General features: G+C 38.5%; 1 protein-coding gene and 1 pseudogene across 1 annotated transcript in view; both read right to left on the reverse strand.

The window, feature by feature from the left end:
• Nucleotides 1-21,960, reverse strand: part of GRAMD1C (GRAM domain containing 1C) — a 113,077-nt gene that overhangs the window by 23,065 nt on the left and 68,052 nt on the right. The window contains exons 8-10 of the mRNA XM_003261826.4: nt 19,444-19,576; nt 14,613-14,775; nt 7,686-7,823 (exon numbers count right to left, since the gene is read on the reverse strand). Of these exons, the coding sequence (XP_003261874.2) occupies nt 7,686-7,823; nt 14,613-14,775; nt 19,444-19,576 (434 nt within the window). The remainder of the gene's footprint in view (nt 1-7,685; nt 7,824-14,612; nt 14,776-19,443; nt 19,577-21,960) is intronic.
• On the reverse strand, nt 3,403-4,366 carry LOC100593071 (annotated as a pseudogene).

The raw sequence follows: 21,960 nt of genomic DNA on the forward strand, positions 1-21,960 counted from the left end.
CATGATCATCTCAATAGATGCAGGAAAGGCTTTCAATACAATTCAACATCTGTTCATGTTAAAAACCCTCAACAAACCAGGCACTGAAGGCACATACCTCAAAATAATAAAAGTCACCTATGACAAACCCCACAGCCAACATCATACTGAATAGGCAAAAGCTGGAACAATTCCCCTTGAGAACTGGAACAAAACAAGGATGCCCACTCTCACCACTTCTATTCAACATAGTACTGGAATTCCTAACCAGAACAATCAGGCAAGGGAAAGAAATGAAAGGCATCCAAACAGAAAGTCAAACTATATCTATTTGCAGAAGATACGATTTTTATACCTAGAAAACCCCATAGTCTGCCCAAAAGCTCCTAGATCTGATAAGCAACTTCAGCAAAATTTCAGGATACAAAAATCAATAGTATTTCTATACCCAACAACATCCAAGCTGAGTGCCAAGTCAAGACCACAATCCCATTCATTATAGCAAAAGAAAAAAAAAAGTAAAATACCTATTACAGTTAACCAGGAAGGTGAAAGATCTCTACAAGAATTATAAAATATTGCTCAAATGAATCAGAGATGACACAAATGGAAAAACATTCCATGCTCGTGATAGGAAGAATCAATATTGTCAAAATGTTCATACTGCCCAAAGCAATTTATAGATTCAATGCTATTCCTCTCAAACTGCCAAAGACATTCTTCACAGAATTAGGAAAAAACTATTCTAAAATTCATATGGAACCAAAAAAGAGCCCAATAGCCAAAGCAATCCTAAGCCAAAAGAACGAAGCTGGAGGCATCACAATACCGAACTCCAAGCTAAACTATAAGACGACCGTAACCAAAACAACATGGTACTGGTATGAAAACAGACACATAGACCAATAGAACAGAATAGAGAGCCCAGAAATAAAGCCACACACCTACAACCATCTGGTCTTTGACAAAGTTGACAAAAACAAGCAATGGGAAAAGGACTCCCTATTCAATAAATGGTGCTGGGATAACTGGCTAGCCATATGCAGAAGATTGAAACTAGCCCCCTTCCTTACATCATATATAAAAATCAGCTCAAGATGGATTAAAGACTTAAATGTAAAACTTAAAACCATAAAACCCTTGAAGAAAATTTAGGAATGACAGGGCATGGTGGTTCACACCTGTAATCTCAGCAGTCTAGGAGGCTGAGGCAGGCGGATCACTTGAGCTCAGGAGTTCAAGACCAGCCTGGACAAGATGGTGAAACCTCATCTCTACAAAAAAATTCAAAAATTAGCCAGGTGTAGTAGTGTGCACCCATAGTCCAGCTACTTGGGGGGCTGAGGCAGGAGAATTGCTTGAGTCCAGGAAGTTGAGGCTGCAGTAAGCTATGTTTGCGCCACTGCACTCCAGCCTGGGTGACAGAGTGAGACCCTGTCTCGAAAAAGAACAAAAAAAAGAAAGAAAATTTAGAAAATACCATTCTGGACATAGGCCCTAGCAAAGATTTCATGATGAAGACACCAAAACCAATTGCAATAACAAAAAAATTGACAAATGGGACATAATTAAACTAAAGAGTGTCTGCACAACAAAAGAAACTATCAACAGAGTAAATGGACAACCTACAGAATGGGAGAAAATAATTACAAACTATGTGTCTGAAAATGCTCTAACATCCAGAATCTATAAGGAACTTAAAGAAATTAATAAGCAAAAAACCAAATAACCCAATAAAAAAGTGGGCAAGGGATATGAACAGACACTTTTCAAAAGAAGACATATATCTGGCCAGCAAGCATATGAAAAAATGTTCAACATCCCTAATCACTAGAGAAATGCAAATCAAACCACAGTGAGATACTATCTCACACCAGACAGAATGGCTATTATTAGAAAGTCAAAAAATAACAGATGCTAGTGAGGTTGCAGAGAAAAAGGAATGCTTGTACACTGCGGCTGGGAGTGTAAATTAGTTCAGCCATTGTGGAAAGCAGTTTGGCAATTTCTCAAAGAACTTAAAACAGACTATCATTTGACCTGGGAATCCCATTACTGGGTATCTACCCACAGGAATATAAATTGTTCTACCATAAAGACACATGCACAAGTATATTCATCGCAGCACTATTCACAATAGTAAACACATGCAATGCACAATAATGTTCATCACAGCACTATTCACAATAGTAAAGACATGCAATCAACCTAGATGCCCATCAATGGTAGACTGGATAAAGAAAATATGGTACATATACACCATGGGATAGTATGCAGTCATAAAAAAGAACAAGGTCATGCCCTTTGCAGCAACATGTATGGAGCTGGAGGCCATTATCCTGAGCGAACTACTGCAGGAACAGAAAACTAAATACCGCATGTTTTCACTTACAAGTGGGAGATAAACATTGAGTACACATGGCTACAAAGAAGGGAACAGTAGACACTAGAGCCTACTTAAGGGTGGAGGGTGGAAGGAGGGTAAGGACTGAAAACTACCTATTGGGTACCGTGCTTATTACTTGGGTCACGAGTTAATCTGTACACCAAACTCCTATGACACAAAATTTACCTGTATAACAAATCTGCACATGTACCCTTGAAACTAAAAGATCAAAAACATTTAAAAAGTAGTGTCATATAACTGTCAACAATGATTTAAAAGAACATAGATTTAAAAGACCCCCTAATTTTGGCCAGGTGCGGTGGCTCACGCTGTAGTCCCAGCACCTTGGGAGGCCGAGGCAGGTGGATCACCTGAGGTCAACAGTTCGAGACCAGCCTGGCCAACACGGTGAAACCCCATCTCTATTAAAAATACAAAAAAAATTAGCTGGGTGTGGTGGTGGGCACCTGTAATCCTAGCTACTCAGGAGGCTGAAGCAGGAGAATCACTTGAACCCAGGAGGCGGAGGTTGCAGTAAGCCGAGATCGCACCAATGCACTCTAGCCTGGGCAACCAGAGCGTGACTATGTCTCAAAAAAAAATAAAAAAAAAAAAGACCCCCTAATTTTATTTATTTTTCTCACCTGAAAATTTTTAATGCTTATGCTGATCCATATCTGAGTGCTTATCATCAAAGTGTGAAGTAAAAAAAAAGGCAGTTTAAGAAAGTTCCAGTGTTTCAAAGAGAGCATTTTTTAAAATGTATATACATGAAGAACATTTCATTATACCATAAAATAAATGCAGCACTGTAAGATAAAGGAAGACTAATATATATGGAGTTTTGGTCTTTCTCCCCTCTACAGCTGCAACCATCTTCAACCTGCTGAACTTAACTCAATGTTTACAGGAATTTTTTGTTTTTTTTTTTTTTTTTGGTCTCCTATTCAGTTCACATTTCAGGCTGTTCAGCAGATGCCTGCGATTGTGGAGATTCAAATTACTGGTGAAAGTTTTTTCTCTGTTTCCTCAGTTTTTCAGGAGCTTTTCTTCATAAAATGATCTCCTGCTGTTTAAAGTACCTTCAGTCTTCCTCATCAACAAACACTAAATTCATAAAGTACCTTACTGAAACTTTTTTGTTCACATCTCTCTGATTGTTGGAGTAGGGTCATATCCCGCTAAAAATAGTCTCATTGGAATTGATTCACCTTTTACTGGTGCACCATCTATTATTTCATATTTGGTGATTGTTTCTGTTTCTGCTGTGGTACTGGGTCCAATTCCTGTGATCTCTTTTTTGATCAGTTGTAACTCCATATGTTGTACTTTTATTCTTACTACTAAGAAGTAAATGTTTCCAACAATTACATGCTTTAAATGATACTTTGACTTATTATATTCAAATTATATATGTAGACAATCTTCAATGCCCACTTCTATCTTAATACAGTTGTTAACATCAGGACAGGTGGCAAGCTGGTGAACAGTAAGATCATATTCTTTTACTAAATCTGTCAGTCTTCTCACTATTGTCACTTTAAGAAAATTCCTCAAGTGAACATTGGCGCCAATGTCAGATGCATATGGCTTTTCAACTTGCATAAATACAGAATCATAACTTCTTCTCTGAGTCAGTTCTCCAGGTAAGGCTAGTTCTTTCATTAGGTTTATAAATTCATGAGCATTACTCTTCTCATTGTAAAGTTCCATTTGACCTACAAATTCAATTCTAATTCCTTGGTGTTCTAGCCTCTATCCAGGTTGCTTAAAGGCCACGTTTACCTTACCTGAAACAGATTCTCCGTTATAAAGAGATGGTGTTTTTCTACTTTGCCATCTTCAGTTTTCATTTCTGTCATTTTCCTGGCTTCCCCATCATTAAAGACAATATCGATCTCACAAATTGGACCAAAAAAGCCGTCAAGAAAACTCATTGTCAGCATGGCCACTACATCCCCCCTACTTTACTCCTCTTCACTCAGGAGAACTCTCAGCCCCAGCTCCTTCTGCTCAGGACCCCCAAATTGGAAAATTTAGATCCAGTGGTAGTCATTTGAGTGCTGGAATTAGATTTAATCCACAAATAATTGATTATTTTTAAAAATCATTAAATTCTTAATATTTTTAAAAAGAAGGCTTTGAAACTCGATCTCAAGAAATACCAGCCTAGGTGTGGTAGCTCACATTTGCCCAGCACTTTGGGAGGCTGACGTGGGAGGATCATTTGAGGCCAGGAGTTCAAGACCAGCCTGGGCAACATAGGGAGACGCCTGTCTCTATAAAAAATGTTTTAAAATTGGCCGGGCATTGTGGTGCACACCTGTGGTCCCAGCTACTGAGGCTGAGGTAGGAGGAGCACTTGAGCCCAGGAGGTCGAGGCTACAGTGAACTGTGATTGCGCCACTGCACTCCAGCCTGAGCAACAGAGCAAGACCTTGTCTCAAAAAAAGAAAGAAATACAACTTTGATTACCAGGTAACAAGTCAGAGGATAGCAGTATGCTTTGCAGTCATGATCAGATTCTCTTCTTTAGTAAAACTTCTGACTAATTCTAGGTCTCGCCAGCAACATACTTATAACTGTTTAGATTTAGAATTAGCTGGAAGCCTTTGCTTTGCAAAGCCATTTATAACATTAGACAGTCGATATAATCATTGATATTGAAGCCAGATATATGAGAAAACAAATGCACTTGTGTTTCAAAAAACAAACTTCATTTATCACCAGCATAGAACAATGTCCTAATTCCTCCTGGGTCTTTTCAGCCATAAAAATGGCAGTGTAACATTAACAGGTATCCTCTCAAAAAATTCAGAGAAATAATGTATCCAGTTCTTCTGAAATACCAAGTTCTCTAGGTAGAAGTGACTAACAAGTAAATACAAAATAGATTCAGAAGAAATATAATAAGTTAAATATTAGCTACTGAGTAAAGAGGAAGATTTATATCTCAGGCATCCCACATTTTCAAAACTGGAAGAACAGAAAACAATTTTTTAAAATTACAAAACTCATAATATAATCACAAGACAATAGCTACTGATTGCAATCTCTTTGCTACTCTACCATCAATAATAAGAACAAAATTGATTTGGGTTCCTAGTATTCATAACAATGATATCATCTATGAATATATAATTATGTTTAGGCCAGGCACAGTGGCTCATGCCCATAATCCCAGCTCTTTGGGAGGCCAAGGCAGGTGGATCACCTGAGCTCAGGAGTTTGAGACTGGCCTGGAGCAACACAGCAAGACCCTGTCTCTACCAAAAACAAAACAAACAAACAAACAAAAAGCCAAGCATGGTGGTACATGCCTGTAATCCCAGCTACTTGGGAGGCTGACGCACAAGAATCGCTTGAGCCCAGGAGGCGGAGGCTGCAGTGAGCCGAGATTGCACCATAGCACTCCAGCCTGGGTGACAGAGCGAGACGTTGTCTCAAAAAAAAAAAAATTATGTTTACATAAAAGTTTCAAATAAAGGAATAATATCTAATGGTTAATAAAGTACTTAGATTATAAACTAAATTGCAGCTGGGTGCAGTGGCTCATTCCTGTAATCCTAGTACTTTGGGAGGCTGAGGTGGGTAGATTGCTTGAGCCCAGGAGTTTGAGACCAGCATGGCCAACACCGCAAAACCCCCCTACTAAAAAAATACAAAAATTATCCAGGCGTGGTGGCGCATGCCTGTAATCCCAGCTACTCGGGAGGCTGAGGCACAAGAATCGCTTGAACCTGGGAGGCAGAGGTTGCAGTGAGCCGAGATCGCACCTCTTCACTCCAGCCTGGGTGACACAACAAAACTCTGTCTCAAATAAATAAATAAATAAAATTGACTACAGAATAACTTTCTCTTTGACTATGTCAAATGACTCACTTTATATGAATCTTTGCTGCTGCTGCATTCTAATTTTATGTAGCAGGCTAAATCATGTGCTCCCAAAGTTAATAAAATATCTAAAACATTTAGGATAAATTCAGCTTCAAACTTTATTTATTTATTTATTTATTTATTTTGAGACAAAGTCTCAATCTATCACTCAGGCTGGAGTGCAGTGGCACAGTCTCAGCTCACTGCGACCTCCAACTCCCAGGCTCAAGAGATCCTCCCACCTCAGCCTCCCAAGTAGCTGAGACTACAGGGGTGCACCACCATGCCCAGCTAATTTTTGTATTTTTTGGTAGAGATGGGTCCAGGCTGGTCTCAAACTCCTGGGCTCGAGCAGTTCACCCGCCTCAACCCCCCAAAGTGCTGGGATTACAGGCATGAGCCACCATACCCAGCCCCAAAATAAAACTTTTTAACACATAATCAATGAAATTCTTCTTATGAGGATTTAACCATTAATTTCCAATTAAGAAATTTAACCAATTTCTTAAATGGAACTTGTTAAAATATATTTTCTTTGAAGTAGTCCATAGATACTGCAATCTCAAGTGTACAGCTCCATGATTTGCACGAAGGGGATACATACATGTACCACCACTCCGATCAGGATATAGAACTTAAACCAGCATCCCAAAAGCTCCCTCCCAGTCTGTACCTACCTGACTCTCCACAACAGTAACCACCATGCTGACTTTATGTCCATAAATTTGTTCGGCCTGGTTTTTATCTTTATACAAAGAAATTAGATAGCATGTACTCTTTTGTATCTGGATTCTTTTGCTCAACATTGTATCTGTGAGTTCTACTCATATTGTTACAAGTATCAGTACTTTGTATTTTTTTCATTGTTATATAGGATTCTTTTGTGGGAATATACACAATCTATTCATCCATTCTATTACTGATGGACACTTGAACTGTTTTGAGTTTGGGACCATCATAAATAATGTTGCTATGAACACTGTAGTACATCATTCAGAGTACAAATGTACCCATTTCTGATGAATGTATACCTAGGAGTGGAACTGCTGAGTCACAGAGAATTCATACCTTTAGTAGTTACTGCCAAGCCTTTTGGCAAAGTGGTTGTTGCAATTTACACTCCACCAAAATTCAGTTGTTTCACATGAAACCATTTTGAATTGAGTTCAACCCAATTGAATTGGTACCTTAATGAATAAATATACTTTTAGTTTTCAAAACGTCTTAACTTAATTGTTGGAAGCATGTGCCTAATTAAATAATTATACTGTTCGCATGTGAATTTAACCAAACATTTGAATACCAGTTTATATACTGTCAAAATAAAATCAAAGCATGTCTAATTCTTCCTCCTCACAACATAAATCAGTTTATGTATGCTCAACCTTCTAAGAATAATAGCATTCTCCCAAATTTATCATTAGGTAAGAACACAAGGACTAACCTATTATATTTCTAGAACTGGCAAATTTCTGCATAAAGCGTGAACTGGTAAAGAGCAATTCAAACATTCTGTCAGCACTGATATGAAAAATACGGTTGATAAAAAGTCTTCCATGAAGATCTTTCTCAGGAACATTTTCTGGAAAAACAGAAACACATACCAAAAGAGAACAAATCAAAGAAAGATTATTTTAAGGCTTTAGAGGGTTTTGTGGGGTTTTCTTTTTTTATTTTGTGCATAAAATCATTTTTACATATGATTACAATGAGGAGAACATTCCAGGACACTTTTAAAACTCCAAATCGGAATTAAATATATACATATGTATGACCTATAACTATGCATAACAATATATAGTTAACTAAACTACATATAATCAATATTTCAACTGTCAAAACTCAAAAGATACAGAAATATTTAACTTGAATGATATCAAACGGCCATAATATGTCACTCAAAATAATATTTCAAAAGGGACAAGGACAATATAGAGACACATAAGATAGTCTCTAACATAGAAATTAGCAACTTCTACCTCTAATATTTACTCAGTAAATATTAATTTATCAATGACTATAATATCTGCTACACTTAGCTTATCAGCCTGAATAATGTTTCAACTTGACTTAATGTTCACTACCCAAAGACAAGAATGACTGTAATCACAACCTATTTTCAACACCACACATTAAAAGAACTAAGAAATCCTTCTGAAAAGTATTCATCAAAGCTAAATAATGCCCAATGAAATATTACATTTTTTCTGGGAATTTGATAATCATAATGATGTTGAAAACTACTAGTGACAAATGAAGAAGCAATATCTTGCTCACCTATTCTCATATGCCCTGGAAATATTATATAAAATAGCCCATACTCACATAGTGCTTACTATATGTTAGACATTGTGCTACATACCTTACAAGTATTGACTCATCTTATTCTCACTGCAATGCTATGAGATAAGTGGTATTATCATCATTATTTCCAGACGAGGAAACAGAATCACAGAAATAATTGCCGAGGCTCCATGGCTAGTGAGTGACTGACCTGGAATTTGAACCCTCTCCAGCTCCGGAGCACACAAACTTAACATCTATTTTATACCGCCAGAAGGAATTTAACTTAGAAGAACCAAACAGAAAAGAAAAGAAAAAAAAAACCTAGGAACAGAAGCCTGGCATAATAGAGGAAGTAACATAAAGCAATCCAATATGAAATTGTAATGATTTCAGGACCAAGGATGATGCCCCGTCGATACAGAATAAAAATTGCTACAAAAGCTCCCCATGTTTCAGAAATCAAGCTCTAAGAATGATCTGGGTAAAGCATCTGTCAATATTAGTCAGGTTAAATCAAAGGGCAATAGTCTATGGATCAGAAAAACTCTTCTAGCTCTGGCTTCATCCCCAGCTACTGCTATTTATCCCTCATTGAATGATTTGTGTCTCCCTATTTTGCTAGAGGCATAAAGGGCTTATGGATATCAGATAGATATTGATTTGCTTCTCCCTTCAACAATACTCTATGTAGGCAAAAATTATTTACTGCAATTTCAAATAATGGCTCCTTCAGCATAGAAATGAATCATAAAACTAGGCAATTTTGCTAAGCTTTGTGAGGTAACTTTCCAATTAGGCCTGGGAAACAGCTTTTTCTGACATAGAATTATTATACGTTCACTGTAAAAATAATTCAAATATTCACAAAGGAAGAAAACAACTAAAGGTGATTCTGTTGATCTTGTTCATTTCCTTCACAGAACCTATCCTGACTTGTAGTTATACTTTTATTGATTTATTGACTTGTTATCTTTCTCCTGCTCACTATAGTAGATCAACATACTATCACTAAATAAAATGATGTTTGGTTTAAAGTGATCTGCAATCTCCCTCACTCCCTCTAAACCCACACACACATCCCCAATCTCCTGGGATGGTTTACTTTTTGTGACCTTTTCAATTGTCACTTCAGTTCATTGACTTCAACCGTCTTCATAACTTCACAACTTTAAAAAAGTAAAAAAACAGATTCATTATTTTACCCATTTAATACATAGGACAAGTCCAAGATTTTGGAATGTGCTTAGGGAAACCAGTAGGAGCACTTGATTTGTTATCTAATGATAATCTAATAAGGAAAAAATCACCAGACACTTTAAATAAAACTCCCCAAGCAGAGGTCTGAATGTTACATATACCTTCTTACTGCTATAAAGCCAAACAGCCTTTGCAAGGAGCAAAGTGTGATCAGAGCTCATGTGCAATAATGAATCTATACACTATTATTCTTTATTTCTAGATATGTACAATTTTTATCCATTTTATTGTTATCCTTTATGCAACTTATAAGTTACTTTTATAGGATTCTTTTTTTTTTTTTTTTTTGGAGACAGAGTCTCACTCTTGGGATTAAAAGCGTGTGCCACCACACCCCACTAATTTTTGTATTTTTAGTAGAGATAGGCTTTCATCACATTGGCCAGACTGGTCTCGAACTCTTGACCTCAGGTGACCCACCTGGCTCAGCCTTCCAAAGTGCTGGGATTACAAGCGCCAGCCACCACATCCAGCTGAAACTACTTTGGAAGGACCATTCTTACAAAAGAAGCAGGTGAGAAAGAGAAAACAAAAATCCTGGTTTTGGTGCTACTTACCTATTTGGCCACTGGGGGCCAGAGTAGATCTTCCTAAAGTCCTAAATTCATGTAAACTGTACGACTAATCCATGCCCAGCTGCATACTAAAGCAAGAATGGTAAGGACACTAATAAAGCAGTCGCTATGCTACCCTTCATCTTTCCAAATGTCTCCCACTAAACTGACTTCAATGGCAAGGATCTTACAATTTTAAGAAAAAGAGTCCTTAAAATGCCTACTTAATAAGTACGACAACAAGCCTCAAGTAACTGGTACTAAATTTTCCTTTAAACAACTACTTTTATTACATTTTTTGCTTTTTCTTTCTCTGTCTTTCCCTTTCTCTCTCCTATTGATGGTTACAAGAAAGTAACACAATCATAGTGTCTATAACATCTATCCTCAAAACTGAAACATAAAAAGTATTAAATCTTGTTTTTATTTTTTATTTTTTATTTTTTGAAGAGCTAGGATCTGGCTCTTTTGTCGCCCAGGCTAGAGTGCAATGGTGCGATCATAGCTCACTGCAGCCTTGACCTCCTGGGGCTCAAGTGATGCTCCTGCTTCAGCCTCCCACGTAGCTAGGACTACAGGCATGCACCACCATGCCCAGATAATTTTCTGTTTTTTGTAGAGGTGAGTCTTGCCCAGACTGGTCTCAAACTCCTGGCCCAAGCAATCCTCCCACCTTGGCCTCTCCAAGTACTGGGATTACGGGCATGAGCCACCGTGCTTAACCAAGAAAAACCAAAATCTTTTATCTTTCTCAAACCTAAAAGCAGTATAACACACACAATCTATATTTTGGAAGTTTTTAAAATACGTTTTAAAAAATTAAATTTTATATTAAGGAAAACACATTAATATAGTAAACTTACATCTACATAAAATGGTTGGGAAATGGGCTTACACTGACTAACACAATATTATTGTGTGCTGGGTATTATATATAATGCAGTGGAGATGTCTCTTCTTCAACCCTTCCGAGTTAAAGGTGCCCAATTAGGGTAATTCCCAGCTTCTCTCTACCCCTTTAACTCACTCTAACCATAGGAAGTAGATTATTGTTATGGACTGAATGTTTGTCTCGCTGCAAATTATTTTGTTAAAGCCCTAACTCCTGGTGTGGCTGTATTTGTATATGGGGCCTCTAAAGAAAGTAATTAAGTTAATTGGCCAGGTGCGGTGGCTCTTGCCTGTAGTCCCAGCACTTTTGGAGGCCGAGGCGGGCTGATCACGACGTCAGGAGATCAAGACCATCCTGGCTAACATGGTGAAACTCCATCTCTACTAAAAATACAAAAAATTAGCTGGGCATGGTGGTGGGCACCTGTAGTCCCAGCTACTCGGGAGGCTGAGGCAGGAGAATGGTGTGAACCCGGGAGGTGGAGGTTGCAGTGAGCCGAGATCGCCACACTGCACTCCGGCCTGGGGGACAGAGCAAGACTGCGTCTCAAAAAAAAGAAAGAAAAGAAAGAAAAGGAAGGAAGGAAGGAAGGGAGGGAGGGAGGGAGGGAGGGAGGGAAGGAGGGAGGGAAGGGAAGGAGGGAGGGAGGGAAGGAAGGAAAGGAGGGAGAGAGGGAGGGAAGTAAGTTAGGAAGGAAGGAGGAAGGAAGGAAGGAAGGAAAAGAAAGAGAAAGAGAAAGAAAAGAAAAGAAAGAAAGAAAGAGAAAGAAAGAAAAGAAAGAAAGAAAGAGAGAGGAAGGAAGGAAGGAAGGAAGGAAGGAAGGAAGGAAGGAAGGAAGGAAGGAAGGAAAGAAAAAGAAAGAATTAAGTTAAATAAGGTGGGTCCCAGATCTGGTAGAATTAGTGTCCTTATAAGAAGAGACACCGAACACTCTGGGAGGCCGAGGCTAAAGGATCAGTTGAGGCCAGGAGTTCAAGACCACCCTGGCCAATATGAGGAAACCCCCTGTTTACTAAAATTACAAAAAATTAGCTGGGCGTGGTGGTGCATGTTTGTAATCCCAGCTACTCCAGGTGTTCCAGAGGCTGAGGCACAAGAATCGCTTGAACCCGGGAGGCAGAGATTGCAGTGAGCCAAGATCACACCACTGCACTCCAGCCTGGGCGACGGAGCCAGACTCTGTCTCAAAAAGAAAAAAAAAAAATACCAGAGAGTTTGCTCATGTATGCTCTCTCTCTCTCTCTCTCTCTCTCTCTGTGTGTGTGTGTGTGTGTGTGTGTGTGTGTGTGTGTGTGTCTCTGTTGTTCCCTGCTCTGCTCCTCCCTCACACTTTGCTCCTCTATCCATGAGCATGTGCTAAGGAAAGGCTATGTGCGGACACAGTGAGAAGGTGGCAAGCCAGGAAGACAGCCCTCACCAGAAACCAACTCTGCCAAACCTTGATCTGGGGTTTCTATCCTCCAGAATTATATGAAATAAACTTCTGTTGTTTAAGCTACCCAATCTGTAGTATTTTGTTATGGCAGCCTGAGCTACTAATACAGTTAGAAAATGTGGAAGGAGTTTGCTGGGTATGCTTGGCACACCTCTGTCCTTCTCTCTGGATCTAGGTGCCCACAGAAGCTGGTTCTCCTCCAGGGGGGATTGTCCCTCCAGTTGGGGAGGAGGTTGAACATTGCCTGTGATTGATAGGTAAGTCTACCTCATTCTTCAGCTCCATCAGCAGCCCACTTATCTTTCACACATACCCACATCCGCTGACTTTGTTACTATTAGTATAAAAGGTGATATTTTGGCCTCTATCTGACTTGCTCTTCATTTTCTTTCCCAATTTTGTTACCACCAGGGTGGTCAAGAAGGACTGCTATTTGTTGAGCCCACTCTAGATCCCATGTATACGTGGATTACAATACAAAACAAAATGGATTACAATACAAAATGTGAAAAACATCTAGAATATAATACTCTTGAAATTCAGAAGGCCTTTGGGTCATGATTCTCTTTATCATCATATTAGGATTAAGCTTAATCGCTGTTGGCCCTCTAAAACCAAGTAAGTTTTCTGTTTTGTTTTGTTTTTTTTTGTTTGTTTTTTTTTTGGTTTTTTTTTTTTGAGACAGAGTCTTGCTCTGTCGCCCAGGCTGGAGTGCAGTGGCATGATCTCGGCTCACTGCAACCTCTGCCTCCTGGGTTCATGAGATTCTCCTGCCTCAGCCTCCCGAGTAGCTGGGATTACAGGCACACACCACCACACCCGGCTAATTTTTTGTATTTTTAGTAGAGACAGGGTTTCACTACGTTGACCAGACTGGTCTTGAACTCCTGACCGTGTGATCCACCCGCCTCGGCCTCCCAAAGTGCTGGGATTACAGGCGTGAGCCACTGTGCCCAGCCAAATAAGTTTTTCTTAATGCCATATGGAATATTATTATCATTTATCTTTGTAATAAATTTCAAATATAGAATGTTCCTCTGAAAGTGAATTAAAGTCAAATGGAAATTTTTAAAATTAAATGGAAATTGACTACAGTAAAAACAAATCAAAGTCAGGAACAATTATGATGAACTTTCCATGCTCTTGCTTGCAAAAACTCAGCTCATTATGCTAAAATATAACCACAGTCAAAAGCTTGCATCTTCACACAAAGAAATTTGAGTATTGTTCTGAGTAACATTGATAAGTACACTTTTTAAAAAATCATTTACAGAGAGAAAGATTTCCTTTCCAGAATTTTTGAGAATCTTCTTTATTTCCTTTTGGAGGCTACCCAATAATTTAAATTAATATTCATGTGAGAATGCATCCCTGCCATAACTACTTGCTTTCATAATTATATACAAAACAAGTTTAGAAAAACCTTGCTAAGGTGTCTTTTTTTAAAAGGAGGAAAAGAGAAAATAACTTGGGCAGTATTGAAGTAAAGTAAAAAGAAAACTGGACGGAGTCACCTGGTCATTAACTCAAGCTCTGCATCGTTAACTAGCTGCGTGATTTTAGATTTAGCTCCTGTAGGTCTTATTTTCCCCACCAGGAAAATGAGGGATAGCCTAAATGAAATAATATGTCACTCTACCTATGACGTGTGAGCATATTACACTGCCTGGTATATAGAATGGACATACAGATTTTTATTAACACCACATTTAGAAGCTAAATGCAAAGAAGCTTTTCAGATTCCAGGCTTCTGAAGACAGTGGGATACGTTAGATTTAACAGCCTCTTTCTCCTATTTTCTATAAGCTCCCATTCTTTTTTTTGGTTCTTTATAGGGTGAGACTGTGTCTAATGAAACTAAATTCTCAATCTGCACACCCCTATTACAAAGATAAACATAAAAAGACATAACTGAAATTTTAATAAAATTCATAAGAAATTATTTACCTTCATCAACAGAATCTGAAGTGCTGCTTTTGTCCAGAGAAAGATACTCATTTTTATTCAAGTCCAGTGACTTTGATGGCACTCTAGTTAACTTCTTTTCCAAAGTTGGTAAGAGACTCTTTTTGGTCTGTTTCTCATTTTGGGACTCCTCTTTGCCTAATCCCTAAAAGGTAAACAATCCAGTTTCAAAATAAAACACAGATTTAGCTTAGATTTTGCAGTGAGAACTTTAATTAATATTAAAGATACTTGGAAATATTGCACTTTGAAGAATATTTACAGCATTTTGTTTGTTATACTTGCATCACATTTCCAATGCTATTAAATGTCGGTCCACAAAATATGAGTACATAATATATACCATTCTAAAGTCATCCTACACAATAATAAACAAGTTTATGAAAACATCATATAAAAAGAGCTTCACAGATCATGTAAATCACTTATGGAGAAGGGAAAGGGGACAAAGGACAAAAATAATAGAACAATCCATTCTTCAGGGTAGACAAGGGAGAAGAACCAAACCCAGTTAGCTTCCCCAGCCAGTGCCTGCCCCATCATCTCAAGGAAGAAAACTCACCCATCTCTCAAGACCTAACGGGGAAATGGAAAGAAAATGGAGAGATAAAAGTCACATATGAGTACAGTGGGAGAGAGAAGATTAAAACAAATTAATTTCATAGCAAACTCATAAAAACACAATTGGCTTTGCTGCAAAGGGACTAGGAGATTAGGCATTAAAATGTATTTAATATATGATGCTATCTATACTTTCTGGGATGGTTTAATAAAGAAGATGCCATCTCTACAATAAATTTAATGTTAGGCATTAAAGTATGATGCTATTGCTATGTTAGTATTCAAGTAAAATAGTACTGTATTATAATCAGACTTAGTGGAATAGTACAAAAAGTCTATATAAACTATACAGCAGAATATTTTCTTGCATTTTCTGTATGTACACAGATGAAACAGAGCACTTTACTTCCTGTCCCATGAGATCCTTGAGAAGCACTAAGTAGCAGAATCAGCTCCAGGGAGGATACAGGTTTCCATTGGCCACCCAGATAGCAGAATAACAACTGGGACCCAGGACACAATTTATTAAAGGATTATATTACCCTAGTCAGAAGATTGATTCTTCAAGCAGAGATTATTGCTAAAATCAAGACTTGATTTATTTGGGAGTTCCACACTACAAAGCAACGTGCCTATTTAGCTAAACCAGGGACCCCTTAACAGATGCTAAGTAGAGTACATTTCTCTACAGCTCCACACTTACACTTCTCCTCTTGTTGCAAATTAAGTTCTATTTCCTACTATAAAGAATACAGATAGATATTTATAGGAAAAGTAAGAGTCACTATCTTTCAGTGGTTGGTATCTGGATGACTTTTCTTTGTATACTCTACTGTATTTCATGAAGTTTTACAAAGAGTATTAATTCTATAACTTAACATATTTTCTTGGAAAAAAGTTATTTTTGACTTTTTGTTATTTCCAACTTTGTTAGAAGTGAAAATGAGGCAAAGCAAGTGACATTCGATACTTGTAGATATCTGAGAATCTCATCATATGGCTCTTGAATGCAAACAGAAAAAAAAAGGGCTAAACTTCTATACTACTTGTATTCCGTAACCTGAAAACATCTATACTGAACACCAATGAATGTATGATCGATCTTAAAGCATTAAGTTATTCACTTCCCTTGCACCAGTAGTAAGTCACTAAGGGTCTCTAGATGAATAAGTTTTGCAAAAATCCCAAAACACAAAACCAGGCTAAGGTAGATGCATGACTGGTAAAAACAAGTTGATAACATGCTGGCCTTCCACATAAATATCTTTTCATTCAATGTTTTCTCAACATTTACTCAGAGGAGATACTGGAAGTTCCTTGGAGGAGGCTGGAAAAGGATCATTACTGATCACAGGCAGATTCACCTTCAATTATAACAGCTTATGGTTATTGGATACTTAATGTGTGCTAGAAACTATTCTAAGTACAGTCATACATTGCTTTGATGACAGGGATATATTATGAGAAATGTATCATTAGGTGATTTTACTGTCGTGCCAATGTCATAGAGTGTACTTAACAAATTTAGATGGTATAGCTTACTACATGCCTAGGCTATATGGTATAGCTTATTGCTCCTGGTCTATAAACCTGGACAGCATGTTACTCTACTGAATACTGTAGGCAGTGTAACACAGTGGGAAGTACTTGTGTATCTAAACATATGTAAACATAGCAAAAGTACAGTAAAAACATGGTACAAAAGATTTAGAAAATGGTACACCTGTTTGTACCGTGAATGGAGCTTACAGGACTGAGTTCTGTTGTTCTGGGTGAGTCAGTGAGTGAGTAGTGAGTGAATGTGAAGGCCTGGGACATTACTGAACACTACTGCAGACTTTATAAACACTGTACACTTAGGCTACAATAGATTTACAAAAAAAATTTGTTTTTTCAATAATAAATTAAGCTTAGCTTACTGTAACATTTTTATTTTATGAACTTTGAAATTTTTTAAAACTTTTTGACTCTTGTAAAAATACTTAGGTTAAACCACAAACACACTGGACAGCTGTACAAAAATATTTTCTTTCTTTATATACTTATTCTAAAAGCTTTTTTCTATTTTTAATTTTTTCTTATTTTTATACTTTTTTTGTTAAAAATTAAGACACAAACACGTTAGCCTAGGCCTACACAGGATCAGGATCATGAATATCACTGCTTCCACCTTCATATTTTGTACCACTAGAAGGTCTTCAGCGAGAATAACATGCATGGAGCTGTCATCTCCTATGATAACAATATTTTCTTCTGGAATTCAGCCTGAAGGACCTGGCTGAGGCTGTTTCAAAGTTAACTCTTGTTTTGTATATAGAAGTAGAAAGACTATACTCTAAAATAATGATTTATTATTTTATTATCAAGTATTATGTACTTATATAATTGTATGTGCTATACCTTTATAGGCCTGGCAGCACAGGTTTGTTTACACCAGCATCACCACAAATATGTGAGCAACGTACTGCATTACCATGTTATGATGGTACCTCACTAGGCAAAGGAATTTTTCAGCTCCCTTAAAATGTTATGGGACTGGCTGGTCGCAGTGGCTCACACTTGTAATCCCAGCACTTTGGGAGGCTTAGGCAGGTGGATCACCTGAGGTTAGGCGTTCAAGACCAGCCTGGCCAACATGGGAAACCCCATCTCTACTAAAAATATTAAAACTTAGCCAGGCACAGTGACGGAGGCCTGTAATCCCAGCTACTCAGGAGGCTGAGCCAGGAGAATTGCTTGAACCCGGGAGGCGGAGGCTGCAGTGAGCTGAGATCACACACTGCACTCCAGCCTGGGCAACAAGAGCAAAACTCTGTATCAAAAAAAAAAAGTTATGAGACCACCACCACATATGCAGTCCATCACTGACCAAAACATTATACAGAGAATGACTGCATTTTCATATATACTAATTCATTTAACTCTTATTAAAAAAGACCTTATAAAGTATAATCCTCACTTTACAGTTGAGAAAAGGTTAAGTAATTAACTTATACAATTAGCAAGTGGCAGATGTAAGATGTGAAGCCAAAGCCCTGCTCTAAATAAAGGAATTCAGCTCTGCCCCCAAACATGCATCCCCAATCAGCAGAACAAAAGCTCTGCAGTAGGAGCACTCCTCGTACTCAGAATATGGTCTCTAAATACCATTCTTCACTAAGAAAACCTATGGCTCATTAAGAAAATGGTCTGGGGCAGAAAACATACAAAATGTGCTTAGAAGATATTGTTGCGCCAGAAAGAAAAGACATCATTAAGATACTTGTCATTTCAAAAGGCCAAAGGAACCAACTTGAAGGGGCACCCATTGGCAGAGGGAGCAAACTGAGAATCAAATAATGACTGCAAGTGATTGAAGCACATTGGAATAAAAAACTGAAGTGTTGGCCGGGCATGGTGGCTCATGCCTGTGATCCCAGCACTTTGAGAGGCCAAGGCGGGTGGATCATGAGGTCAGGGGTTCGAGACCAGCCTAGCCAACATGATGAAACCCCATCTCTACGAAAGATACAAAAAATTACCCAGGTGTGGTGGCACGTGCATGTAATCTCAGCTACTTGGGAGGCTGAGGCAGGAGAATTGCTTGAACCCAATTCAAGCAATTGGATTACAGTGAGCCGAGATCATGCCATTGCACTCCAGCCTGGGCAACAGGGTGAGACTCGTCTCGAAAAAAACCAAAAAACTAAAAACAAAAAACTGATGTGCTTACAATGATACTTGAGAAAATAAAGGAAGAAACTAAGTAATTGAGTATAATGCCTAGTAGTTAACTGGACCTGCCTGCTTAAAAAGCTTAAAAAGCAGCTATTGTTCCTCAAGCATGCTGTTCAGGGGCTCATCTCTCCCTTCAAAACAGATCCTTTCTCCATGCTGTTCCCTTCTGTGAAAGAAAGAAAAAAAAAAAAAAAAAGAGATTCTTTGCAGCACACACAGTACTTACCCTGGGGAAAATTCTGCTACTTACAAATTTCTCCATCTTATTATTCTTTTAATGATATTTATCCCCCTACAGACTGATGCCCAGGTAAAACTGCTTGGTAGCTCTGCTTTTTATATAGCTCTGAACAAAACCACATATTTTCCAACATAATCTCTGCTACTTAACAGACTTTAAACTTTTTTCCTAAAATAAGGTAGGAGCCTGATATCTTATTTTTAACATTTTGTATACTGTATCCTTATTTATCTTGTATTCTGATTAGGACATGACAGTACCACATATATTTTAAAAGTGATATCATATACTAACTCCTTTTGATGAATTTCCATCGAATGACTCTGTTTCTGAAACCCGACTAATTGATTCACTGGTAAAACTGATTGACTTGGATAATTTTTCATCTCTCTCCCCAGAGATATCCAAGCTGCTTCTTCCTGGACTTCTGTAAGAAACACATCATTATAGAAATATAAGGTCACCTCCACACAAATAAATGATTTGGTCTCCTTATTGAGGTCATTTCCTATGATAAAACAGTTTGATAATAAATGGATTACTGTAATATAACAAATAAATGTTTACTTATAACAAGGCTATCTTCCTAAATTACATGCAAGTTGATATCATTTCTGAAAACAAGATACACTCACATGAGATTCTATAAATCTCAAAAACATTAAAAAATTAACAAAGTACAAATGGCCGTAACAGTAACTAATCAAATGAAAATTGCTCCTTTAGGCCGGGCGGGCGCGGTGGCTCACGCTTGTAATCCCAGCACTTTGGGAGGCCGAGGCAGGCGGATCACGAGGTCAGGAGATCGAGACCACGATGAAACCCCGTCTCTACTAAAAATACAAAAAATTAGCCAGGCGTGGTGGCGGGCGCCTGTAGTCCCAGCTACTCGGAGAGGCTGAGGCAGGAGAATGGCGTGAACCCGGGAGGCGGAGCTTGCAGTGAGCCGAGATTGCGCCACTGCACTCCAGCCTGGGCGACAGAGCGAGACTCCGTCTCAAAAAAAAAAAAAAAAAAAAAAAGAGAATTGCTCCTTTAAATTTCATTTGTGTACAACCACAAAGCTTGGACAGGTACAGAGTAGATGTTTGAGTTAGATATTAGACTGCACAAGAAGGCAGTTTTGTATCTCCTTCCTTCTGACTCAGTCTCAGCTGAAATGGCGAAGCCCTCCCAGAAGCGGACGCTCAAGATGTCTGAGCCTAAGCCCATTGGCCACTCCTGCCTCCTCACTCTTCCCAGCCCTAAGAACAAGGTTTAAGAAACAGCTGTCAAATGATCACATAGCCAAGACTATAATAAATGTCCTGGGATCTGCTTTCCCTTTCTCAAGGAGCAAAAAGAAAGGAAAACCTATTAAATACAACGGGAGCAGAACTGATCTAATTTCCAGTGCTCAACAGGATGGAGGTGAGATGTGGAAAAATAGAGAGGAAAGGAGGAGGAAGAAGGAAGGAGAGATTGCAAATAAAGAGGAAGAAGATGGAAGAACTGAGGAAATAAAGGTTTGAAACAGATATGCTTCTTTCAGAGACTGAAGAACAGGAAAAGAAGTAGAAGAGAGAATGAGGATCCTGCGACACACTTTCTTAGAAAGCATTCAGGCAGGCCAGGCATGATTGTTCACGCCTGTAATCCCAACACTTTGGGAGGCCAAGGGGGGCTGATCATGAGGTCAAGGGATCGAGACCATCCTGGCCAACATGGTGAAATGCCATCTGGGCTAAAAAAAAAAAAAAAAAAATGCAAAAATTAGCTGGGCATGGTGGCACATACCTGAAGTCTCAGCTACTTGTGAGGCTGAGGCAGGAGACTCGCTTGAACCCAGGAGGCAGAGGTTGCAGTGAGCCAAGATCACGCCACTGCACTCCAGCCTGGGTGACAGAGTGAGACTCCATCTCCAAAAAAAAAAAAAGAAAAGAAAGAAAAGAAAAGAAAAAAAGAAAGCATTCAGGCCAGGCGCAGTGGCTGACACCTGTAATCCCAGCACTTTGGGAGGCCGAGGCAGGTGGGATCACTTAAGGTCAGGAGTTCAAGACCAGCCTCATCAACACGGCAAAACCCCATCTCTACTGAAAATACAAAACGTAGCCAGGCGTGGTGGTGGGCACCATAATCCCAGCTACTCAGGAGGCTGAGGCAGGAGAATCGCTTGAACCCAGGAGGTGGAGGTTGCAGTGAGCCAAGATCACACCACTGCGCTCCAGCCTGGGTGACAGAGTGAGACTCCGTCTCAAAAAAAAAAAAAAAAAAAAAAAAGAAAGCATTCAATCACCAGAAGAAGAAAACAGCAGCTAGTCAAAAATATTCTTTCTTTCCTCAAAGACTAGAAACTTTTCAAGTTGGCAAGGACCTGAAAGATAATCTAGTTCAGCTGTCTCATTTCATAGCCGAGCAAACTGAGAATCAAAAAAATGAAAAGATTTGCCTGAGGTTGCTGAGCTGTTTGGTGACCCTAACTAAGATCCAGATCCTGTTTGCCATAATCCAAGGCTCTTTGCATTAGAGTAATTGCTTTTCTATCCAAATCCAGAGCTGGCAAGAGGCTACTAAACTTCTCAAGGAAAGCAATACAATGGAAATTTTTAACTTTACAGAAAGCTAATAAAATATACATGTGCAACCATGTAAAAAAGCCTATAAAATATTGATGCTAAGCTGAAAAGATATAAATTGGATCAGCATAAGTAGATTACCTAGATGAGTAAAATTTCTGCACATACATTGAGACTTTCAAAATATTTCCATTTTAAGATTTGCTATAGAATTTCTAAATAACAGCTTTTAAGATATAATCCACATACCACAAAA

The sequence above is a fragment of the Nomascus leucogenys genome, chromosome 21 (genome assembly GCF_006542625.1).
Source record: "Nomascus leucogenys isolate Asia chromosome 21, Asia_NLE_v1, whole genome shotgun sequence".
NCBI classification, from domain to species: Eukaryota; Metazoa; Chordata; class Mammalia; order Primates; family Hylobatidae; genus Nomascus; species Nomascus leucogenys.